This window comes from Apostichopus japonicus, chromosome 5, assembly GCF_037975245.1.
Source record: "Apostichopus japonicus isolate 1M-3 chromosome 5, ASM3797524v1, whole genome shotgun sequence".
NCBI classification, from domain to species: Eukaryota; Metazoa; Echinodermata; class Holothuroidea; order Aspidochirotida; family Stichopodidae; genus Apostichopus; species Apostichopus japonicus.
The window spans coordinates 7,117,593-7,138,288 of record NC_092565.1 but is presented as its reverse complement, the minus strand read 5'-3'; the positions used below and the strand labels follow the sequence as shown (position 1 = coordinate 7,138,288).

General features: G+C 35.2%; 1 protein-coding gene across 3 annotated transcripts in view; it reads left to right on the top strand.

Moving 5' to 3' along the window:
• The window catches only part of LOC139967459 (uncharacterized), a 69,047-nt gene that overhangs the window by 11,828 nt on the left and 36,523 nt on the right, over positions 1-20,696 (top strand). Inside the window, exons 3-5 of one of the 3 annotated variants that reach the window (XM_071971305.1) lie at positions 2,971-3,194; positions 3,546-3,756; positions 13,515-13,765. In XM_071971305.1, the coding sequence (XP_071827406.1) occupies positions 3,693-3,756; positions 13,515-13,765 (315 nt within the window). In that variant the 5' untranslated portion in view covers positions 2,971-3,194; positions 3,546-3,692. Of the gene's footprint in view, positions 1-2,970; positions 3,757-13,514; positions 13,766-20,696 lie in introns of those variants that run through there. The other 2 variants (XM_071971306.1, XM_071971307.1) reach the window with 2 other exon arrangements.

The following is a 20,696-nucleotide window of genomic DNA, read 5'->3' as shown; positions in this document are numbered from 1 at the left end:
AACTTGTACGACTGTAGGTGGCCTTCAAACAGACTGCTACTTTAACGCTGTTGTACATCATTGTTAGCATCCCTTGGAAGATATACTGTTACCGTTCGAAATGTTGTTAAAATTCCCTCTGTTTTTGTTTTGATAAAATTCCTAATTCCACAGCAATGAGCAGACCCTATAGTGGGAACAGAAATAGATCTTCCGCATGCATGATCTCCTCACACAGAATTACCAGTACATTGTTGTAAGTGGAAGGTTCTCGTTCTCAAACAGGTACCGACAGGATAAAGTGTTAAACCAATCACAGGATTCACTTCCCCCAGTTCACTCCACGGCCAAAGAAAAGAAAAGGATTTGGTTATTTGTGGAGGGGTATTAGCAGACCAATCTGAGCCAGTAGATATGTCAATTGTTTGAGTGATTAATCGCACATGATTTAGAGCTATCATTCATCCAGCGTACAGCCTGTGCATCAATACACAGAGCTATAATGCTCAATGCTATCGGACTGATTCTACCTGCTAAAAATTGAGATCGAATAAGCTCGGACTCTGATAGAGATTAGGCAAGTTAAAGGAGAACTGATTTGTCCGAATTGGGTTTTGATATGTTATAGTCAATGATACAAAACACAATGACAAAAGAAAATGTGTGTTAGTCATTTTTCCACAGCTGTTTTGGATTTTCAAGATATTCTTAAATATTTGAAATATTTGAAATCTTTGGAATGCTTCTCTAAAGGGGAACTTGGTGGTGATGTGCAGTGCAGGCCTAAATGTTAATGTAAATCCATTGCATAATCAGCTGCAATATTTTAATCAAAACTGATGATATTCAACACCTTTGGTCCTTGACATATTTGTGTTGTATTTTTAACACTTGTCATTCAGCCTCTGAAGAAGATCCTGCTAGGATCGAAACACAGGTCCACTTACGTTTACACATTCTCTTACACAGGCTCTTTAGTGGATAAGCAGTTTGCTAACAGTATTTTGTTTTATGTTTATTTTGTATTGTAAACATGTTATATTTGAGGCCATAAAGTCCTGTTTGTTTTCTTATATTGAGTATTTGTGTTACATCTGAGGGAATGATTGCAGTGTTTTAATAAAAGTCTACAACCTATCAAGATTAATTTTAAGCATAATGTCACATACCCTTTAACTTCTCTTACGGGTTAAATTTAAACTAATAAATCTCTTACCTGCATAGATAATCTCTAAAACATTCACTATTTTGTATCTCTCTGTAATTTCCTATTTTAAATTATTTTTAGATTATTATCACTGCTAAGATATTACACACAGGAGTTTGTAACTCATGGTATAACATGAGCAGTAGCAATTAATGTAAAGAACAAAAGGGGGAAAAATGACATTCAAATTATGTAGGATAACATTGCACAATTAAAGGGTGAGTTTAGGCCCCAAATTAAATTCAGAAAGACCGTATTTGTAGACTGTTATATAAACGATTACACATGTTATACATTACATCAATTCAACTTGTTTACTTGAAACCAAGGAAACTGCACTTTGTATTATTCAGCCACTGGTTTCACATTCAACAATTCAAATTTGACTACTTAATTCTGAACTGGACATATATGCAGACATGTATGTAACCTAAATCTGACATTTCTTCAACAAGTAAAGCCCTTAATTTTCCCTGAAATTAACCCTCTTTAATTTGTTCTTAAACTGATACTACTTTACAAAAACAAGTTCACAACCAAGTGATAATAGCTTTCAGGCTTAAACTGTTAAGAATCTGGTGTATGCCAAACCACTAGGAATCCTAGCACCTTATATTTACCTACCTTTGCAGAAAAAGAGAAAAACACTCAGGAAACAAATTGGATGTATTTTTGTAGTTAAGCATTAATGGCTAAACACCCTTTTGTTAGTGTTGTTATTTACTATGAAGTACAAAACTGCTAATCCTCACCCTCAATGTAAAGTCAATTGTTTGTCTCCTGACAAAAAAAAAGAAACCCTGAGTCAACAATGTAGGATTGATTGGTATCAAAGCAGAGGTACTGTGACGGTTTACTGTGCACGGCTATTGGTGAAAATTCAGATGATAGAACCGAACTTGCCACTTAACAGGAGCAAGTGAAGGAGGGGAGGGGATGGGAGGGGGATGGGTCTGGAGGTATTCCAGGACCAATTAAGAATCAACATTATCATCTCATAGATTACAACAACAAAAATGTTAGATTCTTGGAAGATACAGGTGATGCTCAAGGAGAGGAACAAAATAGTACAGCTATTGGAAATTCCTCCTCATATGTGATGTAAGGTTGAATAATACAAGTATGTTTTGTCGTGTCATTTTCACCTTATCCCATGTCCCAACCCTGCCTCTCTCAATTGGCCATGCAAGTGTAAATTACCCGTACAGTTTAAAGTTATTGCTCATTGTAATCATCCTTCTTTACTGCCACAAGTTACCCCGACCCTAGTTGCCACGGCAAGTTTACTTGATATGTGTTTGTAACCAACTGGTCCTCGGCAAATATTCGCACTAACACTTATGAAAAAGGGATGACTACATGTTTAATAATGTCAAAATCGAGACATTCAAGTTGATGAAAGTCCTGACCAGGTTTTTAGCTGATATTTTCAACTCTTTAATTATTTCCCCTAATTGGTTTATAGGCCTCTAAAAGTATAGCAATTTCCTGTTTGAAATTCCTTGTAAAATGTGCCAACTTGGATTGTACAGATATGACCAAACCATCCCACCATTCCCCATTCTACCTCACCCCATTATAAACAATAACTACAATTAATTTTACAAATTGAGATAGGTTATAGTCATCGACTTGAACCATAAATTGTTCATGGAAATTTGAATTGTGCAATCCAAATTTATTATCAATTCATCATAGTGTATGTATCATGTTCTAACAATGTTATCCCTTTTACCTAAAACTGACTTTATCCTTACTCTTCTGTCACTATACACTGAAAGCAGTTAGTATCTTCCACCAATCAGAGCTCACCTTGTGGGAGACACTAAAACTCTTTGACAGTGAGGAGGCGGAGCTTAAGTGCTAGCTTTTCAAAACCATGTTCTGATTGGCTGTAGGAAATGTCAATCATATGAATGTCATCGGAGGAGGTTCTGGTCTTATTTCCCACTGGGTGATGATGTTGGTTTTGTACAGAGCATTCACAGAAAGTACAAAGCCTCCAGAGGTAATTACGAAGGAATTTACCAGCTCAAGATTTTGCTCAAGTTGAACTCTGGGGTTCCAGGATTTAGTCTTCCTGCCAGTAGTTACAGAGGGGGGAATCTTCATTGTCCTTCAAGAAGGAGAGATTCTGTACACTATAACCACAGTCGAGGATTTAACTGCACATGGCAAAACGAACAATTTGCTTTTACTTGTTTATAAACTTTTCTGGTCCGGGTTGTTGATGGATGTCTTAATTTAGCTTTCATTTCTGACAGATTGGAACAAACTTTGCATTTCTTTTTCTTTTTGTTGTCTTAATAAGTTTTTCTTTTCTGTTTGCTGGATTTGTTTTTCTTTCTTGGTACTTCAGGAGTTGAAAGTTTCTCAATTGGGATAAACTTTGATGAAAGAAAGCACCAATCAGGGCAAACCTGAACATCTGATAGGAAGCTCTCGGGACTTAACTTTTCAGAGGGTATCTGCATAAGAAAAGGTTTCCGTTTCGAATATCCTCAAGATGGATTTAGTGTGTGTCATCATCCTGGCGGGATCGTTGATGTTCGTCGAAGCTTCTCAAACCGGTGAGGAAAAATTTCCATGTTACATTTCACTGATTTTGTCATGTTTTTTCATGTCATTTCTGCAACTTACATGTCATACGCACATTTCAAATTTCATCATTTTTTTCGACATCATTTAGTTGTTATGTTTTGCTAGATATAATTGTTCTTGTTGTGAATACCCGGAAACTTTGTTCCTTTATATAATCCATTCATTGTGTTCATCCACTCATTGCATTCATCCATTTATTCATTCATTTATTTTTAATCACCCTTATTCGTTCATTCGTTTTATATCCATTTTTTTTTTCATTTGTTATATTCATTTACTTGAGTTGTATTAAATTTGATCACTTCTTGTTTTAAACCATCGTATATATCTCCACATGAATCTTTGCACAAACAACATTCAGGCTGTGACTATCAACCGAAATGTGTTATCATTAAATTTGTCGTCATTTGGAACAAGTATTGCCATACATGCAGTCACTATGAAATATATATTTAAATTTTAAATGTACAGCAAGTATACTGTACACATTTAATAGCGCTTACTGCACACGCTATGGTATGTAAACATTTAACAGGAGGAAAGAGAACATCCATCGTTTTTAACTCATAGAATAACACATCATCGGTACATAGCCGTCCCCAATATGCTAGAATATCAAATAATTGGTCACTCATGAATTGAAAGATTAACAAAATGATTTAAATGTACTTTTGACAACATTCCTTTGTTGATACATTTTTAACTTCAACTTGTATCTGTTGAAATCTCCAGGCAACATTTCTTGCACATGCTAAAATGTGCAAGGGATTCGATTTTGACATTTTTCCTTTGAATATTGATCACAATTAATTCATTAACATAAACAGTTAATGTTCATAGGTCCCGACCAGGCTGTTTTGTTATCAGAAATTGTTATACAAAATTTGCAAGTGTCCCTTCCAACAAATAAAACAAAAGACTATCTGCCATACCATTCTAAGACACATCCCTTACCATGTACCATAATCCCCACCCCGCCCCCCCCCTCGTCATATCTTTTGTTGTATGCATCCTACACAACTCCCAAATGATTTTAGCAATGCAGAATGCTCAAAATTTGTCTTTAATCTTTTACAGAATATTAAAATCTGGCAGTATATTCACACAGCAATAAAGTAAAACAACTGTTTGTTTCCCTGATAGCTGCCGGTGCTTCTAAGATGAAACTGAAATTGCTCATAAAATGTTTATCACTACACTGTAATGTAATGGTGGTTTCTGATCCTTGACATGACCATTTCATTCTGTGGAATGGTTGTGCAATTGTGTAATTGAAACAAGATAACATTTTAATGATAGATGTTCTGGGGGAATAACATTTTTTTCACAAAAATAAAACTCTTTTTACAAAATTTGGTCTCATATCAGTTACACTTACCAATTAAAATGACAGACTTGCTTGCAAGAGACTTGAGGGACGTATATATCCAAATTAAAAAAATATTAACAGAATCAAAAGAATATTATTGAATCTGGATTAGGCCCTGTGACAACCATGTCAATCCCACCACGGTGTTGTACCAGGGAGTTGTTCCACAACAACTCCCTGGTTGTACATTTCATTTCTATGTCAGATTCTCATAAATTGATCCAGATTCCAAGAAAGAGAAGAGAAGATTTGATCTTGATGTGTGTATATTATCTTCAAGATCAACTTTGCATATATATATATATAAACTGCACTAGTGGGTTTACCCAACACCCAACACTGCAGCCAAACTTTTACACACTTTCTTCCAAATGGCTTACATCTTTATATTAAACACATGCGCTCGAAGTCGTATATGCTGCCAACATTTCACACAAATTCAAACAGTGGAAATGATTTAATAAATATAGCATTATTTTGCATCTAATCCCTCCTTACCCTAACAAACATTGCTCAAATTGGGAGGAGAACCCCTCCACATCCTCTTTATAAATTTCTCCCAAGGGCTGACAGCCATCTTTTGCATCCCCCCACCTTTCCCAACCCCCCCCCAAAAAAATAAGGCGGCTAAGCACTTGCTAACCCTACAATGATGTAACTAGTTTTCATAAAAGATTTGCGCTTGGGAATAATTTGAACACATTTGATTTTGGTGAAACCACGCGTCGGGCTATTCTACAATAAGTTTGCAATTTCTTTCTTTGGCGACGACGTACACCACGTCTGTCCATGTGAACATCATTGAGCACTGAAAAAATTATTGACTGTGGTCAAAGCTACCCCTTCTGCCTCTCCAGTGTCGGCAAGGGGGGGGGGAGGGGAAGGTCCCTGGTTGTGATATATGAGTCTCGATATTCAACTCATCGTATTATAGCAAAGTTAATTAAGTAGCTCTAGTTTGGACCATGTTCTTGTAAAAACACACAGCAGCTCTCTGAATAGCATTGGATCTCTCAAACAAACCAAAACAATTAAATGGACTAAAATGCCAATAAACAAACAGAGACATGTTTGTGTTTTTAAGTCATTTGGTTTTGAAGATCACAACCCCAATGTGAAAAGTGATCTATGCATGCCTCCATATTTTACATTAACTGAATGGCTAACATAACTCTTCTGCAATCATCTGTATTCACTATGTATATATATGCTGTTCCATCATTTGTGATTTAACTCTATGACAATGGGTGGTCCAAGAAGATCTTTCACTGAGAGGATGCATTCTCGTTGAATGAAATGTCTTTGATGTGTTGGATCTCAAGATGCTTAATTGTCTTTCATCTCCCGGTAATTGTTTCCTGTAGGTCCTGGTAAGAATGACTAATGTGGGATTCATTTTTCATAAGTCTGGAAGTTTCTCATTTTGTGAAAATATTGATTTTATTTAAAGAAGGAAGGGGAATTGTTAGAGTTCTGAATTTCAAGGAATTAGAGATTATAGTCTTGTGATTTGGAAATTTTAATTGTTTTATATTAATACTTGAGAAGGATGAAAAAGAGGAACAATTTTTAATCGAATTCTCAATAATCAAAAACAAAGGATGGAAAAACTAATAATCTTGAAATTTGAATTTCTATTCTTAAAATTATTGAATACAAACTTTGGCAACCATTTTCTTAAATCCACAGATCCCAAAATATATTAGTATGCATTAATGTGTCATTTTCTTTAGAAGTTTGAACAAAACCTAGCGAAAAATGTTATTTACATTAATAAAATTTAATATACTGTATAATATTAATTAATGACGATATAATAAAAATAACTGGAAAGTAAAATTTATGACACTGTGCACCTCAAAACACTTGCAGAATGAAATACATCGCAAATTTACAAATTTGTTTAAAACAATTATTACAGTGAAGTTCTTCTTGGAACTTGTGGTTTACATGGCAGGAGAAACTGCCAAATTTACATTTTGTACAGAAAATCAGAAGTTTTATAACTAATCGTTTAATTGTTTTGGATAGCATCTAGAAATTTAAATTAGGTTTCAAACTTTCAATGTGTACAAAACGCTGCGGTGGACATCTTTTGCTTGCAGCACGTTGTGTAATCATCAAATTTGACCATTAAATTTGCATTTATGTAGCAAGTTTTGCTAGGGGACACCAAATAAATTACTCGCTGTGGCGTGTGAGAGGCCCGGGTCAGTAGGGTAGGGGAGGAAGAGCTACTAGAGTGGAAAGCTGGGAAGGAGACAAAATCCGTAAGACTTCAATTCGTGTAATTTTGTTTTGACAATTACTGTGTAAAATAACAACAATCTGCATTTGATAGGTGTATGCAATTGGTCTCCATGTAACTGTTACAAATGCATGCTCTAAATTTGAAACTGTTTCACTCTGAAATTATAAAGTGGGCCTAACCATAGCAGTAACCATTGATCAAAACTCTTGTGGTCTGATTGCTATAAGTATCTTTCCTACTACTCTTCTCTTACTTTATTAAGGACTCTATTACATTCTTTGTCCTACTTTTGACTGTTGGTAGTAATTGAGTCGTTTACCGCTTCGGGCTCTCCCCCTAGATCTTTACAAATAGATTGAATTGCTTCTTTTTTTTTCTTTTTCTTTTTTTTATCCGTAAGCGTTTCAGATCAGTCAATTGCTTAAATGCTTTTTACAGTTCAAAGGGAGAGAGTGCGAGAGAGGCTCTACTTTACCTCATCAGCAAAAGAAAAAACCCCAACCATTTATAGAACAATGATACCACAACAATCAAGCCCTCTGGTGAAGGGGATTATTGTGATGGGACATTAAAATACTTTGTGAACTCACATGTGTATCCATTTTTGGTTTCAATCAAAAACCAAGAAAATGTAACGTAGGGGAGCACGACGTCTAATTGTCGTCGTCATATCGAGGAAATGTGAAGGTACATGGGTATATATAGTAATATATCCTTGTTCAAGGTTCATGGGTATATATAGTATATATATCCTTATTGAAATCCAATGAACTGCCAGGCTTCGCCAACTTTGTTCATTGTTTATTAAAACTCTTCAAAGTACAAAATCCCCAACCTGTACATTATTTTACCAAAATACAAATCTCAGACAAAATTTATTGTAAGTATTTGGCTAGAGAAATATAAAAGAGTAATAGACAAAATTTTATTGTATATTGTATTTTTATATTATACTTACACTTATACTTACACTTACACTTATACACTTATATACTTATACACTTATACTTACACCGGTTACCGGTGCCTTTCAATCATAAGGTCCCGAGTTTGAGTCACTCCAAGATTAATGTATGTAGTCCAGTTACAGAGTTGTTGACAATTCATAATCATGGACGTTAATTATTAGTTATGAATCTACGAGACTGACTTCGGTCAGCTTGCGGCTTTGATAAGCCAATGATGGTGTCTTCGCAAGTTCCTGCTTGCAGGAGGATCTAAAATACATACATACATAGCAGATTTAAGACAGAAAAAAGTATTAGTTTATGGAAATATCTTTCTGTTTTACTGCAGTATTAATTGTGACTAAAGATCTGGAGATAATTTAAAGCTTTGAAGGAATTCTCATTTAACCCCATATGTGTAATTATTCCTATTATTCTTCTATTGTTTCGTCTGACCTTTTCTGATTCGACGGAATGTGGTGACCATATATTTTCACCTTTCCGTAGAGTTTCTGAAATCTCCAGTACCTGTGTTGGAAGCACACACACGCATTCACACATGTATACATATACGACAATGAACAGAAAATACACCAACGCAACTTTGAACAATCAATAATAGTTACTAAGGACAATGCTCTGTTTTTCAGCACATTTGAAGATTTTATGTTGTTGCATCAATTGTAAAGATGCCAGCTTTCTGCCCATTGTAATCCCATAACATAATCTCTGCACGCCCTTCATTTTATTTTTTTCCTTGGGGGGGTTTCTGTTTTATCAACAAACCCTGAATAGAGGGGAGAGGAATAAACTCCTCCCAAGTTCAATAGTCCAGCGTGAAAGTATATAGTATCTTGACTCCCATCAACAAGGGCCCTTAGCCATTATTTGTATTTCTTCTTCCCCTTCTTCTTTTTTAAAATGTATTCTTCTTTTCATTAAAATTTGTTCACCAAGCTCATCTCTGTCAATAGCTTGGGAGCATCTTCTGGTTCTAGTATCTCCCAGTAGGCCATTAAGCAACAACCTGATTGGTCAATGCTACACTCCCAACCCCCAAACAGAGATTCCTGTCCTCGGGGAGAGTTTTGAAGAAGAAGGAAAAAAAGAGTAGTTTTCCTTGGCGGGAACTAATTCTTGAGAGATTTGCACCTTTATTTTTTAAGCACCTATTGTCGCACTGACGCCACGGTCCCATGCCAGGGCCACAATTGTAGAGAGAGAGAGACAGACCGTAGGCTGATAACGAGGACAGTATTGTCCCAAATCTATTAAGTCATCAAGCACTCCTTCAAACTGAATGAGAAAAGAATTTCGTTGCTTTTTGTGTCATGGAGAGAAACTTACAGTTTAATTGGCTACAAACTGAGCTATTACATTACAATCAGCCAAATTTGCCACTTAATCTTGCTTGTCCTTTTCAGGATGGATTTTAACTGTGTGTTGGTGATTATTGTGTACTTTTGACAAAGTTTGTAGTACTTACAAGTTTTGTAATTGTGACTGTATGTGTCATAAAAGATGCTATGCATGCACTAACCAAATGTGTAAAAGCTTTGGCATCTGGCTGAACCTTTTCAGGCTGAAAAGGGTCATATGTGTTTCCCTTCTACTCTACCTCCCAAATATGCTAGAATAAGACTAAAAGTGGTCAGCTAAAGTTCAATGTTAACCACAAGTTTGTAATTTTGCTGCCTACTTCAAAGTACTTAATGTCACGGAATACAATTTAATCATCTCTAGTGTTTAACTTTCTTCCCTACAACCACAGCTTCCTGTGTTCCTTCTTAAATAACACGTTGTTTTGAGGGGGTTTTTTTGCCAAGGTAATTGTCCTTTTAAAAGAGACAAATTTATCCCTCTTTCAACCCTTGTCATATTTGTTTAGAAACACTTTCATTACACATATCTTGCCTATAAGAATACCCGCCTAGATACCCCACTTTTTCTGTAAAAACTGGGGTACCCTACCTGAACTACCCGACCAATGGCTCATTACTTTTTATGGAAAAAGTGGGGTATCTAGTAAGGGCTTTTATATAGGCAAGATCTGCGTAATGGGACCCTAAGGATGTTCTGGAAAATAGTGTTAGAAATTATGTCTAACAATTTTTCAGCTTGCTTCCATTTGCATTTAACATAAATTGCTGGATGTGGTACCCAAGTGCACTGTTCCCAGACTTGTTTAAAGTCTTGACTACCTTTAGAAATTTCTTAAAAAGTCATTTGTGTAACTCTGTAAGCCCCTTTGTGATACCCTATTAAACCCCTCTGTGTGTCTGACTCAAATTGGAGTTGACTCTCCTATTAGCATCAGAAAGGAGTAGCGGTTACAAATTATTTTGCAACTTTCCTTTTCTACCATCTGATAACAATAGCTTCTTTTTTAACCGAGATCCCTCCAATCAATTTTTTTGTTGTCCTTTTAAAAGAGGCCGAATTTCTCCCTCTGGTATTGCGGATTTACCAGTCAATTTGTTTCCACCCATGAGACTGATCAAAAAGGACTAATAAATTTGTAGAACTTCCTGTGGAAGGGAAGGCTTCCTGCAACAGTGAAGGACGCTTCTTATTTATAGAGCGAGCGACAACTGTTTTCTTTCTTGCCTGATACTGTGCCTTCAGCTGTGGTGTATTTTGTAACAAAATCTGCTCAAATTATAGTTTTGTTGTCTACGGTACGTAGGTTTTATGGCATATTGTTCTAACAGATGTCAAAAACACCTCAATAAAAGTTTCTTATGAATGTTAATTACTCTGAGTTTTGTACACTTTTCACACATTAATTAAGGCTACACATATTAATTTGATAGCATATTTTAAGGCCCCCGCTGAGTCAAATTTACATACACTTTGCATAGATACTTTGCATACTTATAAAAGGACATAAAACTTGTAGTCCTATTAATGGTACAGTAAATTACATGTTAATTAAATGTTCTTGTTCGGATTTGTACAATGTATGTTACGTTAATTCTTTTCGAATATTAAAAATGAGAACATTTTGAATGGCATTGAAATTTAATTAATTGCATTGAAAATTTTCAAAGGCGATCAAAATTTGGGGGAAATTAGTAGAACAATTTGTGTCAGACTTGACTGAAAGTCTCTTTTTTTCAAGTCGGATAAATGTCAAATTTCCTGTAACATCAAAATAAAATGTAATTATAAAATAGTTAATTGCGGATTGATTTAATATTGTTCATCGACAATAAACCAGACATGATCGTATCAGTTAATTATCATGAATAAATTAAGTTTAATAAGCAAAAAAAACAAACAAACAACACTGAGGACTGAAAGAGACAAAGTTTAAAGTTCCTTTCAAGATCTTGCATGCAGCTATGAAACTAGATGAACCTGTATCAGGCTTCTCCGCCTTTTCGGCTGAGACCGACTTTTCTTTAAAAAAAAACGCTCTAAATTTCAATGTCTCACCGCAGACTAACTTTAAACTCATTTCGAAAGTATGAAATATCAACCTCATCTTTTGAAACAGTAGGATTACTGATTAAAAAAAAAACTCCTTCCGTACCATTTATAAAAAATGAAAAGAAAATGGAAAAATGTTCCAAGCAAAGGGCGTAGAAGGGAACAAAACAATAACTTGTATGGTTTCCGTCAAAGTTTCCAGTTATTTTTACTTGATAAAAGTATAATCCTAAGTCCATAATTTTGATAGGTTTTGAAGGCTTTGAGTCAATTTCAGATCCACACCTGTCGATTTTGTCAAATACGTGGAGGACACCTACCGTGTGGGGGTACTTGTCAGGTTTATCGCTCAATATTTCCAACCGGTGCATATACAGCCAGAAATATGTCTAGGACGTATCGGTTACGAGCAAATTCCGTAGGAAGTTACTTGTTTGCTGCAGTAACGAAAATATGAGGGGGAAAAAAATGGCCATCAAGAATATAAAAATAGTGTTATATGTTATGTGGTGTCGTTTCTTTTTGGAAATAGTATTGATTTTTCTTGTGTCCTGGCTTTTTGAAGATTTGTGGTATACTGAACCATATTTTGTCTTGATCTTGGAATTTCTGACTTTTTTATTAAAGCCATCAATTGATTGCACATAATAACCCACTCTCCTCCCCCTCCCCCCCCCCACCCCTGTTAAAGAGATGAATGTGTTTACAGTCATTTGCTTGTTCCTGGTTTTGTGAATTATTATCATTATAGTACTAAATTATAAAAGTATTCAAAACCAGAATTATGGCACAATTGAAAGATAACATTATGATACTTCTCTCAAAATGCTTTAATGGAAATGGAAATCCTGAATGCTAGACAGGACAATTTCAGCCTGTCATAATTTCATATTAAAACAGTACTGAGAGCTGGATTCAAATATCAACTCTAAATAAATTATCATCAGAAGGTGGATACTATGTTTATTTTATTATTTGGAAGTTAGTTGTTTCAGTCCAATAATCAACAAATGTAATTAACCCAAAAATTTGAGGAAAAAAATGAAAATATAATTCTAAAATCCCACTTTAACACTATCACATTTCAAAGGTGTCATTTAAGATAAGAATAGATTAGAATAAAATAAAATTGAATGAAATAATCAGCTAATTAGACATACTTTTTTCTCTCTCTTTTTCCAATTTTTGATTTCAGCAACCTTTTTTTGGACAGTGATATTTTACCAAAATTGTTTGAATTACTTCACTCATTGCCTCTGACCTGTCCCATCTCTACCAGTGCACTTCAATCTACCTAACCTACAAAAATTGGTATTAAAACTTTTAGCATTGGTATTTCTGTGTTTCAAATGTTTTTGTCCATATATATATATATATATACATATATATATATATATATATATATTTATATATATATATATACCCTATAATAATATTCCAATTTTCCTTTGTCAAGGGTTTAGACACTTTTTGCATTAGGCGCTATATAAATGTTATTTATTATTATTATTATTGTGATTAATGATATTTTTGATAGTCATTATACTACTCTGATGTAAATATCTGCTGGCAAGGATTTTAAGCAACTGACACAATTATATGAATTTTTTATTGTTAAAAAATATATTGAGTTTTATTATTCTGGAAAAGCAAACAAAATGAAATGTAAAGAAAAGTTTTACTGCACAGCAAAAATTATTGAACCTTCAAAATTTCTCATTTTCGTAGGATGCGCTGACGGTTCGACAGAAAATCTCATCACAGAAAACTGGTTATCTGCTTGTGAAGGGGCATGGTCGGGACATATTTATAATGCTAGCCATTTGTGTGGCAATGGATGGAGACTCTGTTCCTGGGAGGACCACAGGATGTTAAAAAAGCTCAAGTGGGAGCAGGCCCAGAGTGTGGACGGATGTTTCGCCTACAATGCCGCCCAAGATGGGGGGACTTGCGGACCCTGTGCAAACCATATTGATCAGGTGAGAAATAAACATGATAAAGCGGGAATAATTTCGGTGGAGCGAAATTTGTCTTCATGCATCTAATTAAAGTCTAAGATATAATAAAATATATGTATTAAATGTCTCTTCTTGTTGACAAAAGATACAAGGTCCACAAACTTGCAAGGTTGTTGCATTTGCTGTCATAACATGTTAATATCTGACAACCCCCCCCTCCCCCTCGCATTGCATGTACACAGGGCAAATGAGAAAGGAGGTCATGTTGGGATACAGCCCCAGGGTCAATGAGGGGGACAAATTTGGATAAAGAATAACGTATTCTCATGCGTCCATGTACCGTAAGTGAAATAAAATATTTTGCTTTTTACTTTGAAAACTTATTCAAAAAGAGACTTAATAAGTGAAATTAATTAACAACATTTTGATGGAATTTTAGCATTAAGTAGCATCAAAACATGAATCAAAATCAACTCAAAATTATAAAAATTAGACAAATTCTTAAAATTGCTCTCTCTCCCTCTCTCTTACCGTACCCAGCAACAGCAGTAACAAATTTCCCAACTCCTTCAGTTAGTCAACTCCAAGAGTCAAGATTTGTATAAACGACTAACGTTTGACAATTTACTGTCTAAATGTTGTGACTATCATAAAAATTTGCGGCAGGCTTACATCTTTCTGTCACATTGTAAATCTTTCCGTAAAGCCCTTTTTGCTGGTCACTAAATCATACTTGAATTTTGGTGGGTTTTACTGTGTCAGGAAGGTCGTTATTCATTTATCGTAAGATCTGATTGGAGGTCAGTCATGGAAGAGAAAAAAAGTACAATTGGTTGACTGGCCCGTTACACAGAGAAATATGGATTGCAATCCAAATACCCCATTCCTTCTAAGTCAGAATATGAATTTATTTATGGAATATATTTAGATTCAATTTCACAATCACTCCTACCAGAAAATGGTTCATGCAGTTTTTTGGGGGGGGGCTTGTTATTGTGTTTGTGTTGTTTTCAGTGAATTCATTTTAGTAATTTTCATACTCAGACATTTGTAACAGTACAGTTTAATAGCACTGACTTTTAAATTAATTACATTTCAAATAATGAGACTGATTAAAAAAATTGAAAGTTTCTAAGTTCTGACTTCATCTGAGTGCTCAACAAATTGAGTGACAGAAATCTAAAAAGATTTTATAGTGTTCAAATATTTGGATGTTTGTGTATGATTCATTTAATTACACTTTTCTTATTATTGCTTTACTCGGTGGAAATGTCTAGGGGGATGTATGCATTTTGATCAGTTGTAATAATTGGTTGCTCGGTTTATCAAATTTGATGACCAATTTCAAAAAGGTCATTTTACAAAGCGCTCGAACTTAAGTTTTAGTTAACCTACATAAATTTGGTCTCGATATAATCTGCAGTTATCTGTTGTTTGGTTGCTGGATAATTTGAAATGTAATGTCCATGAAACTGCAGGACAAAATAAGATGCAAATGAAACCAATAAATTATTCTTAAATTAGCGCCAAAATTAAAGATGAATAAGAAAGGGGCAGTTTTCCAGTGTAAGACTGTAAGTATGATACTTTTCAAGAGGAACAACACTATTCTTGGAAGTATAAATGGGACGATGGCACCCATTAACCACTGTAGAGAGAGAAAGGGGGGGGGGGGGTGGGGGATGGAAGGAACAAATCTCAAAATTTCCCAATCATTTGCAAACTGGCAAAACTTCATAAGCCCGAGGCATCTGTAAACATAGATAGTATATCATTCATCCACAGTAATATTTTTTATGGGAAAGAGAAACAATTTGTTTTACTTTGTACAATTTTTACCGATGCTTGGTGTAAGTTTTTTCCCAGGCGTAGAGCCCCGAAGCGAGAGAGCTAACAGTGCATTTGAACAGTCCAGATCTGTTTATCTTGCCCCAATCCCACCGTCTTTGTTAGCCCTCGGTATAATAAAGAATTTTGTAAAAAAATCATTACTTGCTATGACGTCTGGAGGGTATGTTGACACTACTGACAGGTGTATTTTCATGGAACAGAGTAATCGCCCCAATTACCAAATGTATGAGATTGAGTATCTTCTAGTTTATCAGCCAGATAGACAGCCAGATCAGTCGGAATTGTCGTCAGTTTATCAGTTTAGTAATTGTAAAGAGTGTTGCTCTTCGTTTACCAAAATAGTTACTTTGAAGATGGGGGTTTGGGGGGCGGGTGGGAGTGGGCATGGATTGGCTGGAGCAGTTCCTGGGGTAGTTATCTGCAAAAGCACTGGTAACCAACCCAGAGGGGCAGCTTAGTCAAACTTAAAGCCCCATGTAGATCATTACGACACACACAAGCTGATTTGGTTCTGGTCTGGTTGTGGGTGTGGATTTGGTCCTGTGTGTAGGTGGTGGTGATGTGGTCCTGGTGTGGACGTGTCGTGGATGGTGGTGGTACTGGTAGTGAGCCCAAATCCTCTTGTACTTAATAGAATGCAGGATGGGGCCTTCAAGCCATAGTGTATCTTGGCTTGCCCACAGTATGGGGGTGGCCATGTAGGCGTGGTTACACGAACGATGATGTACTGCATGTCGGGTAAACCTTGTCTGTGTTACCTTAGGTCTCCAAAAACAATTGTAACAGGAAGAAACTGGGCAAAAACTTCAAAGGTTTGCTATTATGAACAAAACTAGCAAAATTAATTTAGTTATTAATAAAATATCCTGTAAAGTTTGTTTTGATATGATGAGTCATGTTTCATCATATTTTAACTATCAAAATGTGTATTCATCTTTGAGATCGACGCACACCTTGGCTCGCAAATATCCGTAGTAAGTGTTCTTGTTTGTAAAGGATATATGAATGGAATGCATGTATTTCCTTCATGGATATATATTTTATTTGGATATATATATATCCCTCTTTTATCCTTCATATCCTCATTGCCTAACTGTGAGAATTATATGTGATGTGCTACATGAAAATCTATATCCCCTTGTAACAGTTTGTGGAAGTTTGTGGCACTATTCATAGGAAATAGGCCCTACAGTACCAGCGAGCCGTATGATTGGTGGTCAAATTAGTGTTGCTTAATTCTCTTTTTCTCATCTGTTGGTACAAGAAAAGTCTGTTTCTACAAGATATTATCTACAGGGTATTATGTACAGTTGATAGGCTCTTTGTTATAAGATGTGAAGAGCATTGATCCTATACAATATGTCCTATTGTGAACCAATGTAGGACATTAGTAACTATAGCAACAGCGCGGAATATTTGAATTAAGTGTATACAAATGATGACAATCTTATAGCTTGTAATTCCATCTAAAAACAATACTCATTTCCTGGATTTAAAGTGATTATCTTGCTTAAAGAGGAACCAGCTAATAGCATACTACTCTGTATCTAGAGTAGAATTCTCAGAAGGTGAGGGTTAGGAGGGGGGGTGGGAAGAAGGGGTGTGAAGAAGGGGTGTGTGGGATTTTGTACCCGATCCGTGGGTTACAATTTAGTAAAGAATACAAATAAGTTCTCTGGTGAAAATATCGAATGAAAGATCAGACAGTTGTACTTGCTCATTACCTGTCTTTTCTGTTGAATATTCCATCGTAAGAACCTATTTGTTAAAGACTTAGTCTAACGCAGAGATCATAGACTTAACCCGTCATTGGGTCGGACATGTCAAGTTGAATCATTTGTCGGGCAACTTGTTTTCCAAGAGTGAAAGTATCATAGACCAAAAGTGATCCGCTTGGGTTCGCGGAGGGTGAATTACCTAGTATGTGGAATCACAGCATGTCAGTCATTCAGTTGGTATATCTATTAATAATTCATAATAGAATGGATAGGAAGCATACAAATTTCATATGTAGGTCAACAAAGGAATTTTTCGATTCATGTTTTAGTCACCCCTGTTGGTCCGTCCACCATGCACCTCCTGTGCTCCGGAGTTGCACCTATCATTCTTATCAAAAAAACTTTGTCCGTTTAGACTCAGTGTTTCTAAAAAGTTGTTTGCTGTAGTTGCGTTTAAACGGTGATCGAACTAATAGCATCGAAAACAAATATTTATAAAAACCAACTCTAGAAAACCACTTTAAGATGATATATCATTCCACATTCCACTGAGGTTTCCGTTTTAAATTTCAAAGTTTGAAGTTTGCACAGCCAAAGACTAATCAGGTGTGATATAATGTTGATATATATGCCCTCCTTGGTGCATTAAATTACAGTAATTAACTAGGCTAGTTGCTGTAGATGGGGTTGTTTTTTGTTCGTTTTTTTATGTATCAATTAAATACACTATAGGAAACAATTAAAATATTATGGACATTGGACACCTACTCAATTTGCCCCATATTCTTTACATTTGTTGTGTTTGATAATCTCATTCAAAATCTGTTGAAATTTTTTGGAAAAGCCTTTTTAATTATTTTACAAGATTATTATTATATTATAAGATATTACACAATTTGAAGTTTCATAAAACTGTGAAACTCATTAAATATGTGTAAACTATGATGTGGGGTCTGACACACATCAACACGTCATGTTTTAGCCTAGATATGATTTGAATAATGTGATGTTCCTTGATTTGTAGAAGACAAAAAATATTTCACAAAATAGCCTTAGGCCACAAACCTGTGTTCACTGTCCCTGAAATGAAGGTTGTGAAAACAGGGATTATATAACAGAAAATTAGGCAGTCACTCCCTTTTACATCATCAATGTGCATAATTAGCTAATGTTTATTCATAAATAAAACTAGAATTTAGAAAAGACTTGTAAAATGGTCAATCTTTTGATGTATTTTGATGGGCATTGCAGCTAGTTTCATGATTTCTAATGCCAATTAGAGCAGGGAGCTGCTACTCTAGAGTGATTAGGACAATATTGTTCATAGATGTCCATAGATCTTTAAATACACTTGAAGGAAAGTTCAGAGGTCAATTGATTTTTGGACACGTGTTAAAAAAAATATTTAACATCCTCATGATATGTTCTATTCCTACATGTATTATGTTTTATTAGGAATGTTCATTTGAAAATGTTTTGTAGCTGGTTTTTGGGACTTGTAACCAAATTTGCTGTTTGGACCACCAAACAGTAAGTAGGGCCTGGGTTTTTGACAAACAACCAGAAAATGGAAAAAATTGCTTAAATATTTGCCTAGAGTTAGCATAACTCTTACCGTTCTTTAAGACAATTTTTCTCGGAAAAATAGAGTAATTGTTGCTCAAAGATCAATGCGCATACGCAACATGGTAAATTAAAAAAAACGACCCTGATTAAACAAGCCTGGCCAAGCTTTGTTCCCACCAGATTAGTCCTTCAGCATGCTCCCAAATCACATACTAAAAGGCTAAAAGCATTTATTAACAGCAGTTGGTGTACCTATACATAAATTGTTCACCTGAGTGTCATTTGAATTAATTACAATTTTATTATCTTTCAGGTGGTGATAGCTTAAGGCTATTTGACCAGCTGTAAATAAAGCCTTGATTGACCAGGAAGTAACAAAATCAGGTTATGTTTTGACTACCTAAAGTGTCATCCTATGATCTCTAACAACATGTGCAAGGAAGTGTTAAGGATTTGTTTGCTTAACTCAGTGTAGTAGTGGTCCCTGAGGGTATTTATCCTGACAGATTTATTGCAGCCTTGAATCACCTTCCAGTCTAAATGTTACAATTGGTCATTTCCTATTCAAACATATTTTTAGCTAATTCATACTCTAGCTACTTTTGACAGCCAAAAGTGGACATACATGTGTAATGTATACATAAGCCAATTTATGGTTCTGATCTTCAAAATACAAACCTTTAAAGGATTGGTTCAGGTGTTTGACATGTCTATTTTGTATGAAAGAGCACAAAAAGACAAAAAAGAACAGTGAAGAAACTACCATGATAGCATGCTCTGTTAAGGAGATATGACACTTTGGAGATATCAAAATTTCTTTGAAAACGACTGGTGTAGAAAGACTTACTGTGAGGGTGTGACGTCACATCCTCACTTCCTTAACATTTGTGAATATATTTCTTAAAAAATTATTTACATTTTTTTACACATTTGAAAATAATATAATCAAAAATTCTTCAGATGTTTAATCTCAAAGACTTCCTTTGACAAATATGAGATCTCCTGACATATCTTTTGGTTGAAAGTCATGAAATCTCACAAAATATTTAGAGAAAAAAACAAACACTTTTCAAGAATGTGAGGATGTGACATCACAGCTAGTCAGATTTCAGCAGTTTCTACACAATCTGATAAAAATTTACACTTGAATATCTCTTTAACCGAAAAAGATATTTGAACAGTTTTTTCACCATTGTGTTTCTTTTATTGTCCTCTTTCATATAATATAAACATGTATGACAACTGAACCAATCCTTTAACTGAAATGTGTGCTCATGTATGCTGCTTCTGAATACAGTATAGGCTGCCTACACATACTATGTTCATTTTTGTTCAATAAATGAACATCTTGGTCAAAGTAGGTAGTAAGTCAATTCAGGATCGAACACCCCTAAATGTATACAGAAACAAATACAGACAAAAACAAGACAAATATATGAAAAGGAAACAGTAAACTTATGGTTTGACTTAGATGATTTCTAGCTGTCAGAACGTATCAGGATTTTGCACAGACAGCGTACATTCAATTTCATGTTCTCTTGTAATATATTGTGTATACCATAACATTTCACAAGATGTGATTGATAGCTGGCCACAACGATAAAAACATTACGGTTCCTGAAATGCCACTCAAGCTTCAGAGTTACATCGATATCTTTTGATATACATTAGTTTCACTTTTGTCCAGACTTTCGATGCTCTTGGAAATTATACGCTCTGTTACGGCAGGGGACTCTCTGGTTCACCCAGACAATTGAAAACCCCCTGCCTGGTTCAACGCAGACAAGATGGGCTTGGCGTCCCACAAGCTGGTTGTG